The 26,787-nt window shown below is 44.6% G+C and overlaps 1 protein-coding gene and 1 non-coding gene across 9 annotated transcripts in view; both read right to left on the bottom strand.

Annotated features, from left to right (window-relative positions):
• SPRED2 (sprouty related EVH1 domain containing 2) overlaps positions 1–26,787 on the bottom strand; it is a 129,449-nt gene that overhangs the window by 7,147 nt on the left and 95,515 nt on the right. For all 8 annotated transcript variants that reach the window (XM_072937625.1, XM_072937622.1, XM_072937621.1 and 5 more), the window contains 3 exons: positions 23,838–24,015; positions 16,610–16,778; positions 14,387–14,451 (listed from right to left, as the gene is read on the bottom strand). In XM_072937625.1, coding sequence (XP_072793726.1) covers positions 14,387–14,451; positions 16,610–16,778; positions 23,838–24,015 — 412 coding nt within the window. The remainder of the gene's footprint in view (positions 1–14,386; positions 14,452–16,609; positions 16,779–23,837; positions 24,016–26,787) is intronic.
• TRNAA-UGC (transfer RNA alanine (anticodon UGC)) lies at positions 3,880–3,952 on the bottom strand. Its single transcript has one exon. It is a non-coding gene; the product is annotated as a tRNA-Ala (tRNA).

The following is a 26,787-nucleotide window of genomic DNA, read 5'->3' as shown; positions in this document are numbered from 1 at the left end:
ATGTGTAGTTTGCCTCCGGAAACCCACCCCTCCTGGATTTTTCTTTAATTTTGTTTGGTCCACGTGATGTGGGGCTGAAGCCTGTTTCCAGTCCCACAATCTGTAGTGACTAATTCAGATATGAACACACACAGTCCTATCTGAGGCAATACAGAGAGATTTTTGATGGAGAGGTCAGAAAAGATGCTGTCTCTATCTCTGAAGTTAAGATCTAAGGGCCCCCCCTAAGCCTGGAATCCTAGTGAGGGTGCAGGGAAAGAAACTGCCCGAGGATAAAGTAAAGCAAAACCAAGGGAAGAAGGCCCCCACAGACACCATTTGAGCTTCTGGATCCAGCCAAGCCTGAATCATCACTCACCCTAAGATGGCCCAATGATAAAAGCCAATTCCTTTTGGTAACTTAACCCAGAATGCGTTGGGTTCGTCCCTGGGGTGCACTTTTCCCTCACTCCCGATTCCTTCTCTGTGGCAGCCGTTCCACCTCCACCAGCATCACAGCCCTGGCCTTGCTCTTGCCTTGCTTACTCCTTTCCACAGCAGGCGGAGTGCAGTTGGGCATCCAGAGCCTGCTTCATTCCTTCTCTGCTTCTTGGGAGCCACTCAATCGGCAAATAGCGCGTGCCGGCAATCTTTCTTGGGACAGTGTGGTCCACCTGGAGGTGGAGGGCCCACCGCACTGTGGGGAGGGTGTGGAGACCCACCGCTCATGTGCCTGGTGGGGCAGATCTGTCCAATCCTGGGGTCCAGCCCTGGGATGCCCATTTCCCGCAGATGTAAGCCAGGACTAGTATCATCAGTAATGAAGGGTCTCCCATCATTTTTTTCTCAGTTGATTTGGAGCTCAGATAGGAAAGAGTCACTATTTACCCCTCAAATCCCAGTAACTAAAAAAGACCAAATAGATACACAAGACTTTTTCCTTTCTTCCAAACTCTGCCCTGTCCTCCAGCTCTCACCGACCTTTTCCTTATGTCTTTGGAGGTACTGCCTCCCTCTTTTAACACGTGTGGTTGTAGGTCGACAGCACAACAAAGCAAACAACCCTTAACGGTCTTATATTATGTGAGGGCTTATGATGTGCCAGGCCCTGGCTAAATGTGAACACGACTGCAGGTAAAATATCACGTCCATATCAGACAGGAAAACGGAGACTCCGAGAAATGCAGGACCCTGCCCACCGTGGGGGGGCGGCCCCTGCCCACCAAGCCCAGTGGGATCTCCATGCACAACACCACTGCTTCTCAAGCCCGGGAGAGCCCACGCCCGTGCCTGCTCTGTGTTAATCTCGGTGAAATTAACCCAAGTACAACTTTCCAAGTAAGAAGGTGCACCCTGATGTATACAGTCCCTGGAGATGAGGGGATGGTATCTCGTAACACAAAGGTTTCTACAGATCTCAATAAATACTTTCCACATGAGTAGATAAGGGCTCTTCAGTGTGATTCAAATCTCAAGGGTTATTAAACTCTTATCCAACACCCAAGTGACAGTCACGTCTTAGGTTAGAAGCTACCCTGGGATTGGACACTGTTATATGCACTGTGCATTTGGGTCTCAGAGAGTTAACACATTGTGGCCACCTGTGTGTTAGTCATCTGTTCACCCAAATCCACCCTGTTTTCTGTGACCTATCTATGTCCAGGTTAACAGTGTATGGAACATCATTCTGGGAAATGAGGCACGCCTGGTATTCCTGGTAATCCTCAGCCAATCAAATGCCACCTGCTGACACTCCCATCCTTCCTCCCTGAGCCAGACCAGCCTCTTCCCACTGCAGAGTCAAGTGCAAAACTTCCTGGACAATTTTTGGACAATTAAGAGAATGTGAGACTGAGAAAGACCTTTTGACATCTCCTGATCGGATGACAAATCTGTACAGAGGAGCAGGGAGGCCAAAGGACTGAGGTGCGCCCGCAGTTCACCACCTCCCTTGGGATGTCCCAGCCCAGCCCCCAGCCTCCCGCACCTCACTGCTCTGGGTTTGCCCTGACCCTGGGATGAAGGGCCCATAGGAGAAAGTCCATCAGAAGCCGAGAATCATCTCAGATCTCTGTTATCTGACAAATCCTGCCAAGTGGCGAGTGACCTACCAACAAAAGGGATGTGCTATCAGGGCATCTCCGAGAGAGGCGAGGGGAAAAGCCTCCTTTCACCACATGCCCCTCTGAACTGGTGCCCCCTAACTGCTCGTGAGAAAAGCAGCCCACTAAGCTGTGCACATACGTACATCAACAAGCAAGATTCTAGAACGTGGCTGTGTTACTTGTGTGCACAAGCTAATGACACGCACCAGCCTACCAATCTGACAGCCTCATCTTCGACCTGGAAAGACTGGCTGCGTTTTCAACTTGCCTTGCTGGGGTGGGGGGCGGTGGGGCACCTCGGAACTGCTGCAGGTTTGAGCTCAAGAACACAACCAGAAGTCCTCTGTGCCTGGGGACCTCAGGCTCCTTAGTGGGGTGGCTTCAGCGGCAGGTGTCCCAGAGTCAGAGAGCAGTCAGAGCCAGCCTTTGATGCCACTCACCATGAACAAGGCCAGACACGGCTGTTGCCACCTGGGCGCCGGTACTTGGGGGAGGTCCTGTGCAATGTGATGCAGTGAGCACAACCACTGCCCCTTGTAAATGTACCCTCCAAAAAAACCTACCTCTGGGTTTGACTGTCTCAGTGTCAGTGTTTGCCAGGATTTCCAGCATGATGTGATAGTGGCCCTGTTTTCTTGAACCAGACTTCAATGGGACAATGTCTAATGATTCTCTATTAAATACAAGGTTTCCAGATAACTGGAATGATGATAAAGTTCCAAAAATTTCCTTGTATTCTAGATTGCTAAGGGTTTTCACAGCGAAAGATGTTGGATGTAACCAGATTTTTTTTTGTATCTATTGAGATGACTAGTCTTTCAGCTTTGTTTCATTAATGTCTGAATCAAACAGTTAAGCTTTTCGAATATGAACTATCTTTGCATGCCTGAGATATTTTCTACTCTAATTATCTTTCATTAAATTTGTTGTACACTAAATGTTCATTGATAGATGACTGGATAAAGTAGTTGTGGTATATTTATACAGTGGAATACTACTCAGCCATAAAAAAGAATAAAACAATGCCATTTGCAGCAACATGGATGGACCTAGAGATTGTCATTCTAAGTGAAGTAAGACAGAAAGAGAAAGGAAAATACCACATGATATCACTCATATGTGGAATCTAAGAAAAAAAAAAAGAAAAGGACACTATGAACTCATCTACAAAACAAAGACCTGCAGACTTAGTAAACAATCTTATGGTTAGGGAAAGAGGGTGGGAAGGGATGGATCTGGGAGTTAGAGATTTGCAAATGTTAGCCACTATATATAAAAATAGATTAAAAAAAACCAAAATTTCTTCTGTATAGCACAGAGAACTATATTCAGTATCCTGTAATAACCTTTAATGAAAAAGTATGAAAACAAATATACATATGTATATGCATGGCTGGGACATTGTGCTGTATCAGTAATTGACACATTGTAACTGACTGTACTTCAATTAAAAAAATTTTAAAAATTGTACAAATATTTGATGTGATTTGTTAATATTTTACTTTAAAACTTTACATCTAGACTCAATGAGTTGGGCTGCAGTTTTTCTCTACTTGGGCTATTCTTGCCCAGTTTATAGCAAGGTTATGTGAGTCCTGTACACTGAGCTAGGCAGTGTTCCACCTTTTTCTATCCTCTGGAACAGTATCTTTTTTTTTTTTTTTCAAAATTGAAGTATAGTTGATTTACAATGTTGCATTAGTTTCAGGTGTACAGCAAAGTGATTCAGATACATATATATTTTTTCAGATCATTTTCTTTTTTGGGGGGTGGGTAATTAGGTTTATTTATTTAATGGAGGTACTGGGGATTGAACCCAGGACCTCATGCATGCAAGGCATGTGCTCTACCACTGAGCTATGCCCTCCTCCCTAGATCATTTTCTATTATAGGTTATTACAAAGATATTGAATATAGTTCCTTGTGCTATGCAGTAAATCCTCATTGCCTATCTCTCTTATGCATGGGAGCTGTTTCTTAACTGCCTAAATTTGGTCTTTTTTAAGGGGTATGCCTTTGACAACATTTTCAGATTTTTCCATAGTTATCTAAAAACACGTGTTTTGAGTAATAATCTTTGTGTGGCCTGGGTCTAAAGCCCTCTAAGATGGCAGTGAGTTGAGACAGACTTTGATAAGGAAGACCAGGAGGCTGAGAAAAGAAAGGGTAAGGAGGTGGAAGCAAGAGTCAGAGGGCACTGAACTGAAAAAGCAGGTACTGCCAACCATAAAATAAGAAAATATTGCCACGATCAGCCTGCCCAAGTCCGCACTGGTACTGAAGACACCCACCCCCCTCTCCCCTGAGGGTTTTTTGGGTTTGGGCTGGATGCTTTGTGGGATGTGGGCTCAGATACGGGTGGACACGGGTAGGGTCAAGGCCAGGGCTTCCCTAAGGAGCGGCCCGGGAGATGGGCAGAGGGCATGCTAGGTGGGTGGACGACGTAGACCTAGGTTCAGGAGGAGGAAAAAAGAGGCTCAAGTGTATCAGTGAACATCTGATAAACTCCTTTAAAAAGGGCAAGCTGTCAATGGCTGCACTCTGCAGACACGAGCTGTACTTACTTTGGGAACTGAGATTTGCCTGTAATTCCCCAGTATTTATCAACAAATAAGAGGGAAACCACGGAGCTTCAAAAGGTGATACAGACTTTTCTTTTGAATAACTGACTTCAATGGTATGATTCCTTGACAATAAATTAAAATCTGAAGTCCAGGACACTGGGCTGAGGCTGCCAGTTTCCCCAAGGTCAGTGCTGCCTCGTTTGGGTGGGAATTGGTCTAAATGGAGAAAGGAGACCAGAAGATTGACGTCTAATGTTACCTGGGTGGCTGGCTCCCTCCTTTTGGATGGGCGTACGTGTAAAATGTGATCTCTTACTCTTGGAAGCTTGACTGTTCTTCCCTGTCCTATGAAGGGACCCTGAGTTTACCACCTGGAAGTTCTTAAAGAAGCACATTCATCTGTTCACATGCCGTGGGTCCGGGGATGGGCCTCTCCATGTGGAAGGCCAACCTCTTTGACCAAGGGATGCTCAAGGAGGGAGGGAAAGAACCAAGGAGGAGGGTAAGAACCAAGAGGCCAGACCAGCTAAGGAGGCAGTTTGCCTAAATTACCCATCCTGGGATGGAATCCCGGCTGCTGACCAAGGGCTTCTGGGGGCACCCAGGGTGGGTCAGGTCACACACTTCAAAGTGAAACATGCATTTTTCAGGACTATGTGCATCCCTTCAACTCCTCTGGGTTTTCCTGCTAAATCTGTTTTTCCAAAAGGAGGTTGGGGTGGGGAACAAAGACAGCAGCAGCTGGCTACCAGTGCTCATGGGAGAGCAAAGGTGTGCCCAGGGCTGTGTCTTCAAGGACACTTGGAACTATTAAGGGGCACCCGGATGACATCTTTCTGGAGTGAGACACCCTAAGTACATCAGTGAGACCATGAGAAGGCTGGTAACAGTTAATTTTCTCCTCGCTCTTGGGGATGGAGACAAATGGGGTGAAGCCTCCCTCCAGAGAGGCAAACAAACAAGAAGAGCCCCTTTTCTTCCCTGTGTCCCCAGGAGCACATAAGCTGATGTGAACACCCAGCTCCTGCAGCCAAGCCAGCTCTGAGCAGCCATTTCTGGAGGGCAGCAGGCCCAGAGATTTTGAATAAGGCAGAGAAAATAAAGTGAAGACACTGCGTAAGGAGCCTGTCCACATCCTCCAGGAATCATACAGCGATGTTAAGCAAAACTAGCACCGAGCAGAGACGCTGGAAAACCTCAGTGCCAGGCCAGGCCAGGCCCAAGTCCCAGGCCAGCTCTCTCACCTCTGTGGGCCTCAGTGTCCTCATGCGTGCGATAAGGAGTGGCCCCGGGTGATCTGCAGGGTCTGTGTGAGCTCTGACAACTTCATGTGTAACCCCTCTGCTGTCCTCCTCACAACATGTTTGTCACAGAGGAGTCTGACTAAGACTGTGGCTCAGTTGATTCAAGAGCCCCAGGATGTATGTCAGCTATACCTCAATAAAAAAATTAGTCATCACCATAGCAAAAAAAAAAAAAAAAAAAAAGCCTCAGGATTAGTTCAGGTTGATAAACTAGATTTCTGCCCTGTCTGTAGACGCCGATACTTTGAAGTTTTGAAGATGGCTGGCTAGCAGTAATGATTACCGTGCATACTGTCTTTATGGCGCCCCACCACCAAGAGAGATTTCAGCAGCAGATGCAACCAAAGCGAGATTCAATATTCTTCCTGTCGCAAGGGCTTCCCGTTTTATTTATTTTTTAAAAAAGCATGTATACACACATGCACTTATATATAAGTATAAATATATACCGTTCCTCTCAACCTCAGGCTAGGAGACGAGATTGATCACAAGGAACTCTGGGCATCTCCTGCCTTTCAGAAGACAGTAAACTGGATGGTTGTGTGTGTCAGAAGGCTCTCGGCTTGGCTGGTCTGTTGCCTAACTCTTGAGCAAAGCAAGCCTGTCCCCTCAGTAGCTATTAGACTGACAGGTCTATGGCCAACCCCTTTTCCTTTGGTAAACAGGAAGTCGTCGCCTCTTTTGTCAGCTGGTCTTTGGGAACAGGCAGCACTGGCTCTTGTGTCCTAAGGACCTACATTGGTTTCAGGTGTCCTCTTTCAAAGAGGCAAGCAGACAGGAAGTCAGCCGGGCACATGCTCCAGGTAGCAGGCAGATAGGGTCTAAGAGGCAGCTGGTGGGAGAAGGGAGATGACTTTGTCCTAGACTCAGACATTATCCCGTCCAGGACCCAGGGGATAGATGCAGTGGGCATTCTTTTACAGTGAAAACAACAACAACAAAAATTCCTACGTGTTAGACGAAAGCTTTATGTTTCTAAAATTTGAAATTCGGTGAAATTTTGACATGAAAGGGCTCTGACAGACCCACAGCTTAGCTTTTACTGGCCAGTAAGCAAGAGCAGGTTTCAGGTAACCTGGAATATGTACTCTGCATGAATTAATAAAATGGAAATAGGAGTATCCTGCTGTCCACAGCTCAAAAAGATGAGATGATACATGTGTCAATGAAGAAGGACACAAGTCGGTGGGCTAGCAAAACGCCTTTGGGCTTCCTGAAATTGAGACCATGTCAAAGCTTTCATGTGAGCCTCAGACATTTAATTGCTTTAATTTAGCCACTGAAGTTATCACATATTGAATTAAAAGATCCTCCTCTTGCTATGCAACGTGAGCTTGATAATGACTGTCCTTCAGAGGATAAAGCAGCTCCCATCTGTCCTCTGAGAACTTCCTGCCACCCCATGCCGGGCTGGGTCTCAGCCAGCAGCTCCCTGGTGTTGACCATAAAGCATAGCTGTCCTTCCTCCAAAACGTTTTTGCTTCTCTTAATAAACCACCATGGATGAGTTTCACTAGTTAAATTTTGTAGAAGTAATTTACATTTTCAACTTATTTTCTCTTTAACTTAGTCTCTCCTGGCCCCACTCTGTCCCAACCCTTTAACTCCACAGGTAGAGACAACAGAAACATTTTTGATCAGTTGATCTTCTAAAATGAGACTGGGGTTCCCAAGCAGGCAGAGGAGAACCCATAGCTCCACTGAAGAGCCAGCCGAGGTTTTAAGCCAATGCCCTTGTTGAAATGCCCACCATCTAGGTGGTTCTTTGGCAAGTCTGAAAATCTGGTACATATCTGGTATATTTCATATGTAAAATTTACTGAAACTTACTGAATAAGCATCTCCTTTTCTTAAAGTTTTCTGAAAGGGAGCAGGCAGATTTGGAGTTTGCATTCTGGGTGAGCAGAGTGTGGAACTGGGCATGAGTCACTTCACCTCTCTGAGCCCTGGTGACTTCATCTGCATAAATGGGACTGTCAGTAAGTACCTGATGGTCAGCTGTGAGGACCAAATTCACTAACGTATGAGAAAGTGCAGGGCACAGGGCTAGGGACAGCTCCACACCATGGTGCCTTTCCTTCCCCTCCCCTTGGGCCAGCAAATAGAAACTCAAAGGAAGTATTTCATCCTGGGAAGGTTTTGAGTCCAAAGGGATCGATGGTCACAGCTCATAATGGCAGAATCAAGTTTAGAGTCCTGGCCTCTCCCCAGCCTCCAAACTCTGCACACAAGGGGGTCACACAGCACTTTACCTTTTCCAAACATCCTCTTTCTTAGAACATCAATAAACGAACTCCATTTATTATAAAACTGGTAGATTTGCCTTCAGTGTTCCTGGGGATGGATTAGGTGGAAAACACTCTTTAAGAAAAGGAAAATTCTGTGGTATTCTGCACCCTTCTGCTTCTGTAAGTGAAAGCTTGATATTTACAAAGCTCCGTGAATTCACTTTTTTCCTACTTACTCAAGAATGAAAATAAGCACAACCTGCAAAGACTCAAAAGCTCATCTAGGACAAAACAGACTGCTGCTTTGTACTTCGGTTTCCACCACTTGCTCTAGCCATGCTTCAGAAAACACCTGGGGTGGGTGGGAGGGGTTCGAGATGTCATTCGGGGCAACTGCTCTGAACAGCCAGAAAGTAATAAAATGCAGCTTGTAATAAACAGGATGTCAAGGGTTCACGCATAGGGCACGAGGAAGAACCAAGTTTTCCAGTCCGGGCAGAAACATGGCTAACAGCTGACGATGCTGTAAAAGACATTTTCCTACGTGAGAGAGGACTGCCTGCCGGAAGGATGAAAGTGCAACGAGACACTGAAACATAACCAGCCTTTTTCAAATGGGTTCTAGGGAAGAATTCAGACCCACACAAAATGTTATGAATGACTCTAACCAGTTCTGCAATGGACGGTACATGGTTGGTAGTATCCTAGGTGCACAGGAGAGAAGTCATCTCGTTACAGAGGATGGATGCCTTAAGGTGTGAGGGGTTCATTGGGAATCCCTATGAGACAGGCTGCCCAAATCCAAAAACAATAGGTGGTAGTATAAACTTAGGAGGTGGGGGAAAAAAAACCCAAACCACATGCAGGGTAGGCCTTCCTCTGGTGAAGCTTCAAGTTGCATTCTGGGGACTTCCAGGCTGTGACACTGGCTCAGGCTCCAAGGCCATCACCTGAATAGGCCACACGTGCCATCAGTCACCAATTTATTCTCTTACCTCTCCTCCCCTTTCCAACTTGGGTCCAGGAGAACCCTAAAACACAACTCTTGAATAAAAGTTATATAAAAAATACAATAGCTGAAATACCATAGATGTAGGTATTCAGTACAGGAAGAGAAAAATGACAGTGGTGAACAGGAAAGGTGACGAGCTGGCGTTCACCGCTCCTCCACTCTGAGCCAGCCGTGTCATCTTTGGTGAGTCACTCATCGGACTCTGAGCTGCATCCATGACTGTGTCTATAAAACGAGGCAGATCCTTCTTTGCCACAAGGAAGGAGGTTGGCTCATCTGATATAAACTCAAAATCCCTTCCAATTCCAAGACCAATAATTTTAAGGAGATGGCAAGCCAAACATTTCCAGCTAACTCTTCATCATTCCTCCTACCTTTAATATGCCATTATTTCCACGGTGGACACACTGCTTCCTAACACTTAGGTGGAAAAAGCAGCCACAGCACTGAGAGCCACGGAACTCGGCCTGTTGCATCTCTCTAATCTCTTTAAACCCCCAGATGGGGGATATCAGGATTGCTGTCACTGATCAGGACTGCTTGATTCCTCCTCCTCTCTTGAATGCCTCCCTCCCCGTTTTTCCTTAAAAAAAAAAAATATATATATATATATATATTTATCATTTCATATCTCAAATAGCAGTCTTGCCTCTCCCCGTCTTAGCTTCTCACTCCCCAGAGAAATACACATGCAATTCTTGTGGCTCTGTCTTCTTGTATTTCTCTCCATCTTTTCAATGGCATCTTGTTATTCTACTATCTCCTGATTTGCAGATTTAGATATTATTTAAGGACTTCTTCTTATGGAAGATGGAGTCTCAGCTATTTTATACACCCCCAAGTATCTTTCTATAAAGCAAATATTTCCCTAAGTCCCCTGCTTTAGAGCCAGGATCCAGCCACTCAGCAGAATGACAGCTGAAGCATGGACGACACTTGACCACAGATTCTAAATGAGCCTGCTCTGCGAGTCCATGGACCCTGCAGCTGCATTCTCCCAAGATCAGATTCAAATTCTCCTTGTCTGGCTATGAAGATGCTGATAACGTTTTTAAATGATTTTAGAGTTCTGTAGTGGTAAATAAAACACCAGATTTTAATGGACCAAATCTGCAAAACAGGAATTTGGAAAATTTTTCATCAAATGATCATCAAACCTGGAGCCTCGCTAGTCCTACACAATCCATTTCCTTTACTCATTCTCTCCCCATCCCCGGTAACTCCCTTCCTTGCAGACTCCAAACCCTCTGGCCTCAGAGTCCTGACTGCAGGGATCCCAGAGGAATCAGCCCTAAGCCAGGGAGCGAACCAGCTCAGCCTATTCACAGAGCTTAACCGTTCATATCTCAAGTTCACATGCGCCTCCTCCACGAGGCACGCCAGAGCACGTTCCCCCTCCCACCCCTGCCCAAGACAAAAGCCGACAGAGGAAGCGACTTGAGGGTCCTTCCATTCTGTCCCCCTCCAGGCTCCCCAGCTCTGAAGAGGGAGATGTGATGACAGCCTGCTGACTCTCAGCGATGCCCTGAAACGCCCGCTACAGAACTAGCCTTTGTTGTCGTTGCTTTGTATCCTTTCTATTACTCATCTTATAAATTGGCACCAAATGGCTCAGGCACTGGAATTCCCTCCTACATGCACGTTTAATGCCGGGCACACCCTGGCCACCTAGGTGTTTGTGTTCATCTGGGAGGATCACGGCAACCGAGGTCTCCCGTGGAGGAGAGAGGACTGTACGGCAAGGGAGGAAGTCGGTGGGAGGCAACAAGAAGCATGAACGGCCAAAGGCTCATAGCGAGTGGCGATGCTTGGAGCTCACCTCCTAGTTGTAGACCCGGCAGGAAACACAGCTGGAAAAATAGGACACGAGGCTACTGAGACTCCCTTAAAAATTACCCACCTTTGGATGGTCCCCCAGGATAACAATAAAGCCAGTGAGTAAGACAGGAAACCCGATGGCTGTTCCACACTGTACTGGGGTTCAGATCACCCATTTACTGAGCACCTGAACAGCAAAGCGTTATAGGGTTGCAGAGACTATTCTGAAGAATAACCCGTTTCTAATCAGATGAAGAATCATTCATTCAGCAAATGAAATATGAAGACCAGAAAAAAGGGGCAGACTTTCAAGTGGCGAGAGAGAAACGAAGGAGAGTGCTACAGGATTTGAAAGAAGAGAGAACAGTCCTAATTGGCTGAGGGAGAACTAACGAGGCACACGGATGGATGAACAGCCCAAGACTCAGAGAGTCAGAGCAGTTGCTAATCAGGAGCCTCTGGTGGTGGCTCTGTCAGGAACGATGTGGACACACGCCAGGCTGGTGGCAGGAGAGGCGCGGGGGGACTGCAGGGGCAACAGTGGTGGTGACTGGCAAGATGCACGGGCAGGGTGTGTGTGTTTGCACATGTGTGCACACACCTGCTACGCTGGATGCTTATTTCACTTGGAGGCGTTGCAGCGTGGTTGTACCATCCTGAGAAGTCAGGGGGACAGACAGGCTGGCTTAGAGGCTGAGAGTGGGCAAAGTGTGAGCAGAGATAGACCATGCTTGGTGAGCACCCAAAGCAAACAACTGCTCCACGGGGTTTGGGGGCGCCCCTTCCTCCACTTCATTCCCCAACGTAGACTGTGCAACCACATGCTGTCCACAGTGTCCTGTTTCCCTCCTGGCCCTGAGGAAGCCCCTGAAACAGAGGGAAACCCCTGAAACAGAGGGAAACCCCTCACTCCAGCAGCAGAAACAAAAGAAATACTCCTGGTTCCTCAAGGTGTGCCTCTGAAGGTTTTCTGGTCCACACGCTGTTCTCTTAGAACAAGCTGTAAGAGGGCATATCACCATCTACACTCCTGTCTTAAATGAGTTCCAAGTTCTAAACATCTGTCTTACCAACGTAAGTCTTAGAACGCGAAAGACCTTGGGAAGCTGTAGGCTAGACAGGTGTGAACGCAGCCGCTCACCTCCTTAGCTCCAGCTTTCAGAAACCTTACTTACTTCTTAGGACTGAAAGTCTAACAAACCGCAGGGAGCTCGGGAACAACAGGACATCTGACACGTTGGCCCCTGACGACCCTCCCATCCTTACATGGGATGCTGTGAGTCAGTGGCCTAAGGACTGGGACTGTCTTGGGGAAGGGAGGTACTGCCATCAATAGGCCCCTGTTTGTCAGCGAGTAGGAGGAAGACAACAGGCACCAGGGCCCACAAGGAAAGCAGTTAAGCCCCACTCCTGCTGCGGTGAGTTTCCCGGTGTCTGGAAGCAGCGGGGCTGTGTCTGCACCCCCTTCCAGGCGTCTGGTGTGGCCCTAGAGCGTCATGTTGATCCCCTGTGGAGTAAAGGACAAAACCAGCAGGGAGGCTGGCTTCCGTCACCCCATTCCCTCTCGCCCTCTCCTGATTCCATAAATCACTTCTGGCAGGTAGCTGGGAAGCAGCTGCAAATGACAGTTTCGCTCTGGAGTACAGGAAGCCACCTTTTAACCCGCCTGCTGTTGTTTGCCTCTCAAAACGTGACAAAGGAACAGATGTAAGCAACATGCCAACTGCTGAGAGGATCTGCCTGTAGCGCTGTAGGAAGCCTGCTCAGAGCCACATCACACCAGCCACTCCACGGAGGCACGACTGAGTTCATTTCCTGACCCCCACCCCTTCAGGGTGCAACGCTCAGGCAACACCATGTGCATCCCTGCCTCCGCCTCAAAGCGCCTTCCCAAACCCTGTTCCAATGCCACCGAGGTGCAGTCCGGTCTCAGCACCCGGGGTCTTCTCTGACCCCCATGCCCCTCCCTGTTAAAGATCCTGGGCCAATTTCTAAGCTTCTCAGAGGCTCATCTCATCTCTGTCCAAACCACCCTGTTCCCTCCACAAGGAGTCATGGTTCACACCCCTCTGTCTTCCCAAAGCAGTGTTTTTCAAATCACGAGTTGCAGGATGAGTGCATCAGGAATCAAGTTTAAAGGGTTGCAACTAATGTTTAAAATATTAAATAAAAAGCTAGCTTATGAAAGACACTCTTGGGACAACTGAGGAATTATTGGGGAACTTTGAGCTGATATTACAAAATTCCTACTAATTTTCTTTGGTGCAGTAATGGTGTTACGGTTGTGGAGGAGAATGCCTTATTTTTAAGAGATGCAAGCTCAAGTATTTAGAGGTGACTTAACTTTCAACTGGATCAGTAGAAAAAATAATGTGTGTGTGCATGTATGTGTGTAAGTACTCAAATGTGCACAGATAAAGCAAATGGGGCAAAATGTTACAACTGCCGACTCTGAGTGTAGTGTCTACAGGCGTGCACTGTACTGTCTTTAAATTTTTCTGTGTGTTTGAAATGCTTCGTAATAAAAAGCAGAAGGAAACAAAAAAAGAAAAGAAAAAAATCTGAATGCAGAGCATAGACGATCTGGTTTTGGGTGTCTATGGATGTGTGTCGTAGGTTACAATGTAAATGTCTCTCTTACTCTGGGTCGAGACCAAGAGTTTGAAAATGGTGCCCTCCCTACAGCTCCTCGCTGCGTCAAACCCACAGCAGGCACACTGAACTCTTTGTTTAATTAACTTCTAGGAGCACAGAATTTAAGCGAGGAGGCAAGCTGAGAAACCATTTTGTCTCCAGTTACATCCCATTAACTCAAGCTGTGCCAAAATATCCAAGCCCATTCCCGCCTTAGCACACTGGGTCCTAACCTCAACTTGGTCTTCAGGACGTTCTTATCAGATGTTTAATTACTCATCAGGATGGTTACTCCCCGCCACCCCCCAACCCCCTCAATGCCAGCAAGGTTGCGGGGCAGGGGTTGTTAATGGAAGACTCAGAGTAAGGTGACCAGTTGTCCCAATATGCCTGGGACTGAAGTATGTATTTTGTGGGACTGGGGCTTTCAGCACTGAAACTAGGACAGTCCCAGGCAAACCAGGACGGCTGGCCACCCTAAACGTGAAGGACGACTGTGAGAGAGCGTTCGACAGCTCCAGCAGAGCTGACACTATGTGCCTCGTGGCATCGTTGCGACACGGGTGACCAGGGCAAACCCCAGGCAGCAAAATTATGACAAGCCAGAGATCTCCCTGCCGGCATCCCAGCAGCAACAGCAAACGCTAAACTGTAAAGTGTCTTTTATGCCCCGAAGCAGAACCTCTCTCTGATTAGTCACCAACTCATCGCAAAAGCAGAGGACAATGTGAGAGGAACTTACTGTAAAAACGTCATCATCGCCAAGCTCAGCTTCGTTGTGGATGGTGGAGGAGGATGTTGTTGAGCCTAAAACGACACAAGAAACGTGAAAAAAGGGTTTTCAAAGATGATTAAGTCGAAGCCAATCATTTAAAAAGTATATTGTAATAAAACCACATTCTATTCCTTTCACATGGGAATCACCAGCAGAAATATCTTAACCTGGGAATTAAATGCTTTTAATTTTACTCATCTTGACTCCAGCCAGGATGTTCCCTAAATGAACTTCGCCTACTGTTGTTCCCAATTAATCACGCAAACTTCTATACTGGCCGCTGGAGAAGCAGAGAGGCACCCCAGAGGGGGTGCGTGGAGAGCCTGCCCACTGCTCTGAAGGGCATGCATCACGACCAGCCCCCACCAGTGCCCCCACAACATCCCCACCGTGTAGTGGGAAAAGCACTAAACGGAGAGCCCCAGGTGAGCCCCGCCACAGTCTCACTGTGAAACTGGACGTCGATCTCTGGGCTTTTCATCTACCTGTGAGGGGGTTTGACTAAGTAGCTAATGTGGTCGCCTCCTGTTCTGAAATTCAGATACTGCCTTCTAAAACCCAGACTGTGGGAGCCGCCTTCAGAGCTGATGCTTGAGCAAGGTTTTCTCTTACAATACCAGGGCATCAGTGAGTTTTCTGTTTTTGCAGGCCAACATTTAAGCTCATGTCAGAAAATCCAGTTTATTCCATCGGGGAACGAACTGGTCATTCAGGCAGGGTTCAACTGATTTACCTGTTCATCTCTTTCATCATTTCCTCCTAACAGCACCCAGTAACGTGTGGCTCAACTTAATCAACACTGTTAATGGCCAAAAGCAAGAATATATTTAAATTTGCACAAGTGATAGATATACCAAAAGGCAAATGTAGTCTCTATCTTCTCCTTTTCTTGCTGAGGTCTTACAAAATGTGCATTTAGAAAATATTTTGCTGTTACATAAAATTGAACCCAAAAGACTTGCTCAGAAAAGGATGAGAAATACTTAAATTTCCAGTGAGGGATTCACAGGAGGAAATGTACGTCCCACAATACCCTGCGTGCAGTTCCTCCTGATCATGGAGGATTGTTCTCTACTATTTGAATTACTCTACTTAATCAATGTTTGAGGTGAGTTTGACAGAACAGAGCAAGGAAGAGTGTATCCAGAGAAAAAAATTACAAGAGAATCCAATTTTGTGTGCAGCTTCAGTGATTAAGTGCATGGACATACGGCAAACTTCTATCAATAATACAGGAGCTGTTTTCTCTTCTAAACATGTCAAAGCTACGTTTAATAACACGATTTTAAACACTTATGTCAGACCTATGATGTGAAGACTGGGATTTACTCGTTTTGGCTACCCCATGGCTACAGTGAGCAGATTCATGTTCCAGCCAGAATTATCTCACCACTGATGCTAAGAGATTTTCCATTTAAGATCTGCTTTTCTCTCTTCCCCCAAATTCACAATGAAGAAAATGACTTCAGAATACATTTATTTCTTATACAAATGACACATTTATTCCTTTGTGATTGATCTCCCCAAATTCTGAATTTGGCTTCACTGTGCCTTGCTGGATATTCCTGTCTTCACAGGGCCCTGGCAATGGCACCTTTAACCCTCTGATTTGATAACTCAATGTGTTGAAGTGGACAGTTTGTGTCTCTGCATCTGTGGATCAGACAAGTCCACGAGGAGGACCTTCCAGGCCATGATTCAATGCAACACAGTATCTACCTGCTGCTGATCCAGGGACTAAGGAGTCACAGAGCCCTCTCCTTTTTTTGGTGGCAGCCGTCCACTCTGGGCTTGCACTACAGAACAGTGGGCGGGCCTCGAGGCTTCTGGGCCCATTAGAATCCACTGTCTACCTCTGAACCAAGACAGATTGGACCAAAGCCGTTTTTCAACAGTCAGGGAAAGGTGAAATCCATCAAAAAGCCATTCACAGGGAAGCCCAGAACTTGTCCTTTCAGAGCAGAGTCTAAAAATCCACTGGAACCCCTCCTTACTCTGCCCCCCATCTCCTCCCCTGCACTATCACTTTGTTTCTTCTCCTTGGGTGTTCCCCAAGCTTTGGCCTCTGCTCACCTGTTCCCCCAACCCTCTGGCAAATTAACCACAAATATATGATGGCAGACAACTGGGATTTAAAGAACCTGGGAACTTCCTACAGTCCCACTGAGAACGCAGCGATAAATCCAATACCTTCTATGAGGTCTTCGATTGCTTTCCTCACTCCCCTGTCAAAGGCTCGAGCATCAGCAGGGCTTTGGAAAGTAAGTCCAAACTTCCTATTGTCGACCTTCCAGTGATGAAAGGTTGGGTTGGCTTTGGTGTAGACCAAGTCCTTTCTTACGTAGCATTCTAAAACCACCTGAAGGATTGAAACACACAGGCGGGTTACTTGTTAAAACAGTCATGATGGTGTCTGGTTATAAAAATCTAACTAGGAACCATCCCTGCTCGGTGGCAACTAACTAAAACCCTCCCCCCACCCCCGTCTTCATGAGTCTGCGCAGAAGGCTTCTTGGAGGAACCTTCGCCTCCCTCTGTTGACCACCCACTCCTGCCCCATCACTTTGGGGGTCCTCCGTGTACCACTGTGCTCCTCAGCCATGTTCGTCATCGCACTCATTTTCCTTCCCCCTGCCCCTGACTGGCGGGCACTGAGCCCCAGACGTGGGGCTTTGCTCTGTTCCAGGTTGACTGCTTCTACATCAGGGCCTTTGTATTCATGGCCCTATGTCTTCCTCCCTCAGCCCTAATGGGTGTTTCCCAGTGACCTCAAACTCAACCAACTAAAAAGTTAACACATTTGCTCTGAAATTTCTGCCCCTGGTTCCTTCTCCCAACTTCTGCATATCTAGCAAGGCCAATCCCCCTCTATTCATTCTCTCTGGCTCAAATCTCCATGGTTTTCTTTTGCCTCTTCTGCTTTCTCTGTCCTCTATATTATTAACCACCAAGTTCATTTCATTTTCCCTACAACATCTTCGGTATCTGCCCTGTTTCAGGTACTGTCACTCTAATCTATGTCTCTATTAACCTTTTATCTGGAGTATTAGAACAGACTCCACATTTCTAGCAGTCTACTCTCAGAGCTGCCTTTTACTGAGCTATAACTTTGCACAGATTGTCTCAGACCTTTGACCTTTTCATCTCTAAAACGGAAGTAACACCAACATTATCGGTGAGAACATACACATGAACATGCTCTGAAAACACCCAGCAATGAGAAACCTATCAGGGTCATGCTCACTTCCCCGTATACCCCATCATGTTTTACTCTTATTTACTTCAGTTTTTGTCACCTTCACAATTTAGTACTTGATTTCACATTATTCTCCAATAGTTTCATGTGCATTACATGAGTTTCCGGTTAGTTGCTTCCCTAACTAGACTGTAAAAGATCAAGATGTCGTATAAAATTACTCCCTCTATGTGTAATGCAGGGCTATTGTTGGTAAAGACACCACAGTTTAATATAGTAGAAGAAAAGAGGCATTGCGATCATGGGGATGTAAACTTCGTTCTTCGTTCACAGGAATCTCCAAAATAACAACAACATTTATTACTGTGGCTTCATGATGTATATACCAAAACGATTTTGCTAAGTTTTAACAGCTTTGACCATGTTCTGGCAAAGTTCTACATTTAACAAAATGAGATGTTATTAATTTTAGACTAGGTGAAGGGGAAGAGTAAAGGCTTGCCTAAATTAGTATAAATTCACATTAGAGAATATTTTTAAAGGAGTACAAGTTTCAAGAACACATCTATGCAAACAGAAATTAAGTACTGCCTAATAAACGTTCCTTAACTTAATAAACAGATGAGAGTAACAGTCAAGCCGGCATATCCAGTAGCAGTCCTGCGCACTTAACTGGGTTACATTGTATTGAAAGAAGACAACAGACCCCTCACACGGTTCTATTTATGATTAAATTGCTTATTATGGCCATTTCCCCCTAAGAATAGCTCAATGATAAAATGTCAGCCCAGCCCCGTCCCAAATTGGGGAAATCCAAATAACCAAGGCTTTAACTAACAAATGGTATCTATTTTAGAATTTAATAGTCTCAATTCAAGGTCTCAAAATAAACTTTTTTTGTAAAAACAAAGACTTCCAGTTTCTCCCTATTTTCAGGGTGGGTGAAACTAGTCTTGGGTTGACATTTTCTGAGTTCAAGATTATTCCAAAGGTACATTTTCCTTAGGAGCAGTTTAATAAATTCTTAGCAAAGTAAAGTTCAGCCACGTAAATTATGTGAGGGGGGAGGGGGTCAGACGCCATCGCTTTGTCCTCCTCTTCAACAAGAGTACGTCATTACATATCTCAGTTGAATGACAAAAGTGAAAAAGTTCAAATGCTTTAATCTTCACAACAGGTATAACCCCTCTAGTGAAGCTTTGGCATCACAGGTATAAATCCTCTGAAATGAAGTTTAAGCATTAACTTAAAACTTGAGAAAAGCTTTTAAGATGATCTTTTTAAATGAGATGCGTGGGAGGAAAAAAAGGGATTTTTGATTCTTACTGGAGGTTTAAAAAAAATCTCCACAAGAAATTCATATTGTGAAAGATTTAAGGAGTTTAGGTGAGTACATGAAGGTTCCATCCTCACTCATCTCTCCCTCCCTACCCTTGACGCCGGTCCATCTCCAGAGCTGCCCACTGTCAGCACGGCAGACACAACCCCAGTTTCCTTTCTACAGCTCCTTTACATACTCACCTAAGTTTGTGTGTGTGTGTGTGTGTGTGTGTTTAATTTTTTTTTTTGGAGGGGGGAGGTAATTAGGTTTATTTATTTATTTTTTTTTTAATGGTGGTACTGGGGATTGATCCCAGCACCTCATGCATACTAGGCATGCACTCTGCCACTGAGCTATGCACTCCCCCCAGTTTGTGTGTGTTTAAATGTAGCCACACCTATAAGTTGCTCTGCAACTTGCCTTTTCCTTAATAACATGTCTTAGAGATACAGGAAGGTATAAAGGGCTCTGCTTAATGGCTGCATAATATTCCTCGGCATGGCTATATTAGAATTATTCAGCCGTTGTCCACAGTAATGCGCTTTTAGGTCATTTCTACTTGGCCACTCTTGCAGACAATGCTGAAATGAATATCCCTGTACATACTCTCAGAGTTTGGTCTCTGGGCTCTTGGAAGTCTTCCCTCTCCATCCTCAGGTCCTTTTGGGGCGGGGGTGGGCGTCCAGGATGGCAAAACTATTTTCATAGATGTAAGACATATTTGCCTTTTCACTGTGTTGCCGTTTCTGCTAATGGTGCCAAAGGAAGGGTGGGTCACGCTGCTGTGCTGAGACATAAAGCAAGGCAAGGCGGTGGCACCAAACGGTACCAAAGTCACCGGGTTCACCACTGTCCCATGGTCAAAGTAGAAAAGGCTGGCTTTCATGTAGGACTGTTCTTAATGAAGCAGTTAAAAATGATTAAATCCTGACCTTTGAATATGCATCTTTTACTTCACGTGAAGTGAGAAGTACATATAATTGGATTCTCACATCTGCTTCTGCATTCGATCTGCTGTAATACGCTGCTTTGGTTGAAGTATGTGAAGAAACTCTCTGGCTTTGCACAAAGGTGGAGCTGGGAAAGGGAAGGGTATTTCTAATAGCCTTTCCATTTCTGCTGCACGTGGAAGGATGATGATTGCCTCATGGAAAAACTTGTGCAACTGTTGCAGCTGTGAGTTGAACTAATTGCTTTTCTCATGGATCACCAGGTTTACATGAAAGAACAAGGAACAGATGAGCTGTGGTTATTCAGACTTGGGTACCTGGCAGACAGTAGTTTCTTGAAGATGAACACGGTATGCCCATCACCTCAAGGAAAACAAGGAGATATTTGTTGCCAACAAAAAAATGTGCACTTTCAAGTGAAAATTAGAATTCTGGACAGCTTCCCAATACTTAAAGACTTTTCTAATGACATCAGTGGTGAGATTAAGAAATGTGTTTTTTTTTTTGATACTACAGAATTAAATGTATCAATATTTAGAAGATCTGTTTAATTTACTAAACTATTATTTTCCAAATGACCAATGCATGATGTTACAAAATCAGGGATGAGTAAAAGCTCCATGCAAAGAGGAAGAGAAACCAGTGGATCTCAAAGTAACAGAGGATTTAAAGATCATCGATAAGGCTTCAGAGTCCACATTTAAGCAACCACTATAAGCTCTGAGTTTTCGTGTTGCACCAAAGAAGTATATTTGTGATTTCCTGAAAAGACTATTAGACTATTTCTTTGTTTTCTAACTACGTATCTGTGTGAGACTGGATTTTTTTCCACATGCTTCAATCAAAACAACATACTGCAACAGACTGAAAGCAAGACTCCAGCTAGCTTCTATTAAGTCAGATAATAAAGGGCATTGCAAAAATGCAAAGTAATACTACTCTTTTAATTATTTTTCTTCTGGAAAATAGTTATATAATTATTTGCCATAAAGAACGTCATTTATGCTAACACTACTGTTTAATTAAAAAATGTTTTTGTTTTAATTTATAATAAACTAAATAGTAGTAGCTAGAACCCACAAAACAAAAGCTTTTCCTCACCACATTTTTAGAGTAGACAGGGATTCTGAGACCAAAAATGTCTGAAAATTGTAGCTGTCAATAGATTTTTGTAAGTCTATTACCATAGGATAGTTTAGATGTGAGATGGCCAAGTAAAAGGTAATACATATTTAAAATTAATATCCTGCCAAATTTTGCCTTTTGAAGAGCTTTGCCAGCTGGAGCTCCCACCAAATGTGTGTGAGCGTGCTCACAGACCTGCACAGGAATGATCAACCTTTGGTTTAGATTTTGTGATTAATTTTCATAAGGTGATTTCTCACAGGAGTCATTTAAGAAGTAAATCCTCATGTCCATTCACAATAAGAGTCAGCTCAGAAATTTTTAATTTACATATCCTTTCTCAGGAAAACCTGATTGTCTCTAACCGACAAAAAATTATCCAAATAATGACTTTATGAATAGATTATTCGGAACAGAGACTTTTCCTGAAGAAACAATGGCAGTTAAGTTCACAGACATCAACAGAGAATGCAAATAAAAGCAGCAAAAAAAAACCCCAATGTGCTGAATTCTAGAACTGTACTACACTGGAAAAACTATTACCAACACTGTTTCTATTAGAAAAAGCCCTTCATGATTTAAAAGAAATCTAAAGGCCATCTGAGGTTGACATAATCGATGACAAACCACAGAAATACCAGGAAAAAACAGAACTAAAAACATGTAACTATTTACGTAAGCTAATTTGTGAACACAAAAGTAGTAACAATAAAAATAAAAAAGGGAAAAAGTTTTCTCTAGCCAAATTTTTGTAGAAAAAGAACACCAACTAAAATTTAAAAAGGCAAGCAACAGATTATAAAAAAAAATGTTTGCAGCAAATATATCAGATGAAGATTAATAACTTTATTTAACTTGGAGGGTAGACATATCAATCAGGCCCCCCAAAGGTAAATATGCAAAGGACACCAAAAGATAATTCAGTTATAACTGTTTAACCAACAAAAAACCATTTGATTTCATTATTAACCAACAATAAGATACTACATTACTCTAATCAAATTGATAAAGATTTAAAATATCTGACTTCAATGTATTAAAGGAAATTCTCAAATATGCTGGTAGCAGTTCCTTGTACAAGTATCAAAAGTCATAAAAATCTGACCCCCCCCAAGTTATTCCAAGAAAATAATAATTGTGGAAAATGCAGATAAATAATACTGAGGTGGGGGGTGGGCAGGGAAAGAGTATTAGTATTTGACACTAAGGAGATCACCAAACAATGGAACACCGATCTGATACCGGCAACATGGAAAATTTCTTATGAGAAAGTTAGAGCAAAACAAATGAGATCCAAAACTTTTTACGAGCTCTGATTACAGCTACGTAAAAATAAAAATAGGCACAAGGGGGAAAAACTGTATCAAAAGGCCAAAGGTGGTTGTGCACATGGGACTTTGGCTCTGTTTGGGTCAGAGTGAAAGGGCATCAATTACTGGTTCCCGGCCCCCAAGAGGGGTTGGTCACCCAGAACAAGGAGTCTTTCTGAATCTTAAGTCTCTTCGGTTATAATTATAAAGGCTGCGTAAAGGATGCAGTGACAGACACAACTTAACTGAAAGGCCACAACTGTCCTTAGCCCTCAGGCAAACGCTGGATGAAAGGCAGTTGTTTTACTTTTTCTTGTTAGTGTTTATGTTGCCTTTACTGTGACTATCTGATAAACAAGTGTTTTATTTGGCTGCGACATAAGGAATTTCTTGAATGGGCACATTTCTTAAAATGAGCTACATTCTCCCTTTACATTTTTCATTCATTTTCAGAAATGAATCAAGTGTGAAAATATCATTTCTGATCCCCCATAAATAACATTTAGAAATTGTTCTGTCAGATCTATTTTGTGCCCTTAATAAACATTAAGAAGTGATTGCAAAAGAAGATTAAATTTGTATACTTGGCACATAAAACTCAACAGATGCCACTGTCAAGGGTCTCAAATGGACCACTGACGTATCCCTGTGGTGTCTGTATTTTCCCTGTTGAGATCCTGTGCGTTCTGAATCAACGGTTGGCTTTGGAGTATACGCTCTTGGATCAAATACAGATAGGACCATGTTCTCCCAGGTTCAAGGCCACCAATTAAAAACAGACACTCAATTTTCCTTCTTAGCATCGAATCCTTCATAACATAGAACTGTCCATCCAAGTTTCTCCACGAAACTCTCTGTTATAAACTATCAACGCCCCCATCGCTGTGAGAGAACGATTACTCTCCAAAGTGCCTATTTTTAAGCACGCAGGATTAGGACAGAAGTGTTTAAGGCCACTGCTTTTTGTTACTTTCTTTTCCCAAACATGTTTTTATTCATTATCTTAAGAAATAGAAGCTGCAGTACCTTTTAGATAAGCCTTTTTTTTTTTCAGAAGTAACAAAATGTTAGATGACTTCGTCTTTACATTTTAGCTTCCACCCTCCAAACCTGGATGGCATGTTCCATGAATAAATCCTACCGTTTAAAAGACTCTGACTTCACAGCTCACTACAGTGTGATTCGTAATAAAGAACAGACTTTTGTTTTGAACATCTCGTTACTGTGACAGAAAGACAGCTTAACTAATCAAAGACGCAAACAGGACAGCCACATGCACGACTCCTAAGCATCTGAGTTTTATGGTGTGTGGTTAAAAAGTGACTCCACTAGAAAGCCAGGGTTCCAGTTTGCAATTTGGCACCAGCTCCGGGAGTTCTAACTTTGGAAGCTTTTGCGAGAGTTTGAGGTCAGAGAAAGAAGGGAAAAAAGAAACCTACAGGAAAAGGGCTATGATTTAACGTCAAGAAATCAGTCGTTGCCACTTTAACCCATGCGTTGCACGCCTGCCATTTACCAGTTTGTCTTTCTGTCGTTCACCATGGATGAGAAAGCCGCTTCGTCCATTGCCTTCGGGGTGCATGACCTTACAGACCCCCACGCGACTGATCCCGCCTCCTTCCTGTGGGAACCATCCCCCGCTGGAGTCATCTCTGGTCATAACCACAGCCTTGACGCGCACAATATAGCTGTCACTAAAACGACAACAAGAAGAAGGGGACATGACAATGGTCTGGAGCTGGAGGACATGTATCACAGTGTGTAGGGTGACCACAGCCAGCATTTTCGGGACTCATTGAAAGAAAAGCGACACCTAGCAGCAACCTTAAAGGTAGCCCATCTCACTGTTCAGGGGAAAAGCAATAGAACTGAACTCAATAGAAATGAGCATTTAGTAGGGGGAGAGTATAGTGGTAGAGTAGGTGCTTAGCATGCACAAGGTCCTGGGTTCAGTCCCAGGTACCCACCATTTGAATAAATTAGTAAAAACCTAATTACCACCCCCCCAAAATTTTTTAAAGAACATTAGAAAAAAAAAAAAGATGCCCAGTCCCATTAAAAAATATTTGTGAGTCTTTGAGGATGTATGCAGGCATAACATTTTCCAGTTTCTAGGTGTAAGTATTAATAATAAAACAAATGCACTGCTATCTACAGTTTGGCATCTGTAAGTTAGGAAAGACAAATCTATTAACTTAAGAGGATATTCTGATTTCAACCCTTAAGACTTGGTGTATAATTAATGACCAAGGTTTAACATTTTATAAGCTTTAGCTTCTGATTTAGCATAAGAGGACAGTCCACTCTCACATCACAGATTCACCATGCGATCATTTATAGAGGTGGAAAAATATTTCGATTCAAATACCCTTTACACAAGTGTAGCCTTCTGCTTATGATTTTATTTTTTCCAGTCTAAACTTCAATTTCGCAATAAGTTCTTTTGCACATCTGCCAAAAATCCTCTTTCTCCTCCAGAGACCCACTCTAGCTTCTTTTCATTCTTCATTACTTTTCGAGAAATTTATTGGATTTTTGGCTAGGCCATTAAATTCGCACTTGCTGTTTTCTTTCTTTGAATAACATTCTTTTCTTTAATCATTCAAATGTATATTCCCATCTTCTTTCTGTGAGCCAGGCGCTGTGCCAGATTCTAGGGAAACAAAGATGCAGAGTAACACAGAACCCCTTCTTTCCGCCCCCCAGGCCCAATGCTCAGAGTCTGGCCAGGCAATCTGCAGGAGACCACTTAGATGCCAGGGTCCCTCTGCGCCACATCCCTCACCTCACTCAGCCCCAAAGGCGCCACCCAGACCTCCCACCACGCCCTGCAGCTCACGGGCTTCTGTGACCCAGCTCCCCTCCCACTGTACCCCAGGGGACTGGAGGTCTGACATTGGCTTACTTCCTCATCCCTTCCTTTCACTTGTTTCTTTCCTTTGGTAAAATACACACGACAGAAAACTGACCATTTTAGCCATTTTAAGTGTACCATTTAGTGGCATGAAGTACACTCACACTGCTCCACAACCATCACCAGAACATCAGCCATCCACGTCCAGAACTTTTTTCATCTTCCCAACTTGACACTCCGTACCCATTAAACACTAACTCCCCATCCTCCCCTCTTCCCAGCCTCTGGCAACCACCATTCTGCTTCCGGTCTCTAGGAATCTGACTACTCCAGGTACCTCGTGTAAGTTCCTTCCATTTTCTTAACCTAAATGAAAACGCGCTCTGGGCTGAGTCACGCGGCCACTCACATGGCTGCCTTTTCCCTCCCGCATCCTGCCCGCTGAGCCTAGATGTGGGGTCGGGTATCACCTCTGCAGCAGGCTGTTGGCTCTCTCTCCAGTTCCCCCGAAGTTCACAGTCTGACCATGCTCCCACTGCCCTGCTTCAATTTTCCTCAGGCCTCAGGGTCACATCCCCTCATTCCTTGAAGACATTAGTAAGTGGGCTCACTGTCCCTCCATCTCTTCACCATGAGCCCTGGCATGATTCTTTGTAATTTCATTATTCACACAGAGGATCCTTCCAATTCTCTGACCTCTCAGTTTCTGGAACTCTTCTCCTCCAGTGCCCTTGTCTTACACCCAACCTGAGCCACCTATGCCTAGGTCACACGCTTGACCTTGTCAGTCTTAAGCATCCTGCTCTCCAGCCACCACCTCCGAAGGGTGCAGCTCACTCTCTCCAGACTCCAATGACTCTTCACCCAACTGGGGCCGACCCTCTGTTGTTCCCTGTTCCCCACATCCTGCAAATTCTCATTTGATTGTCTACCCAACTCGAGTCCCATGGTCTGTCATGACATCACTGTACAAAATCTTAACATCTGCCCCCGCTTTCCTCATTGCAGTTGCCTGGCCAAACTCCAAATCTTGGGGAAATTCTATCATCTACTTAACTCCATGCCCCTATTCAGGCTGCTGTACATGGGGAGAAGGAAAAACCCACCCTACGATGCTCACAGGTCGAGTTTTAAAGTCCTTGCCACTAAACTCAAAGAGGGTCCACCCAGCAACCTGCTACAATTCCCTGATCCATCCCCAAGAAGATTGTTCCACATGTCCTCCTGCCCCCTCCCTCTCAGGTGATGGATGAGCTTGCTTTAATTTCACTAAGAAAATAGACACACTCAGAAGAGATCTTGCACCAGTGCCCACCAGCATGCCTACTAGTCAGTCCCAGTATTTGCTGCCTTTTCTCCTGTGAACGTGGCCAAACCACCCATGATCCAAGCCAGGGCCAACAACTCCACTGAAATATTTTCTGTGTGCTCACAGTGCCCCAGTTCACATTACCATACCCAGACCTCTTCCCCAAGCTTTGGATCAGTAAAACCAACTGCTTATGTGATTTCTCTGTTCTGGCACCCAGTAGGCACCTCAGTCAACATGTTCAAGATTGAACGCTTGATTCCCAACACTTTCTGATGCTACTGGTTCTTCCTTTGAAATATA

Source organism: Vicugna pacos, chromosome 15, assembly GCF_048564905.1.
Source record: "Vicugna pacos chromosome 15, VicPac4, whole genome shotgun sequence".
Lineage (NCBI taxonomy): Eukaryota > Metazoa > Chordata > Mammalia > Artiodactyla > Camelidae > Vicugna > Vicugna pacos.
This window is presented reverse-complemented; position numbering and strand designations above follow the sequence as displayed.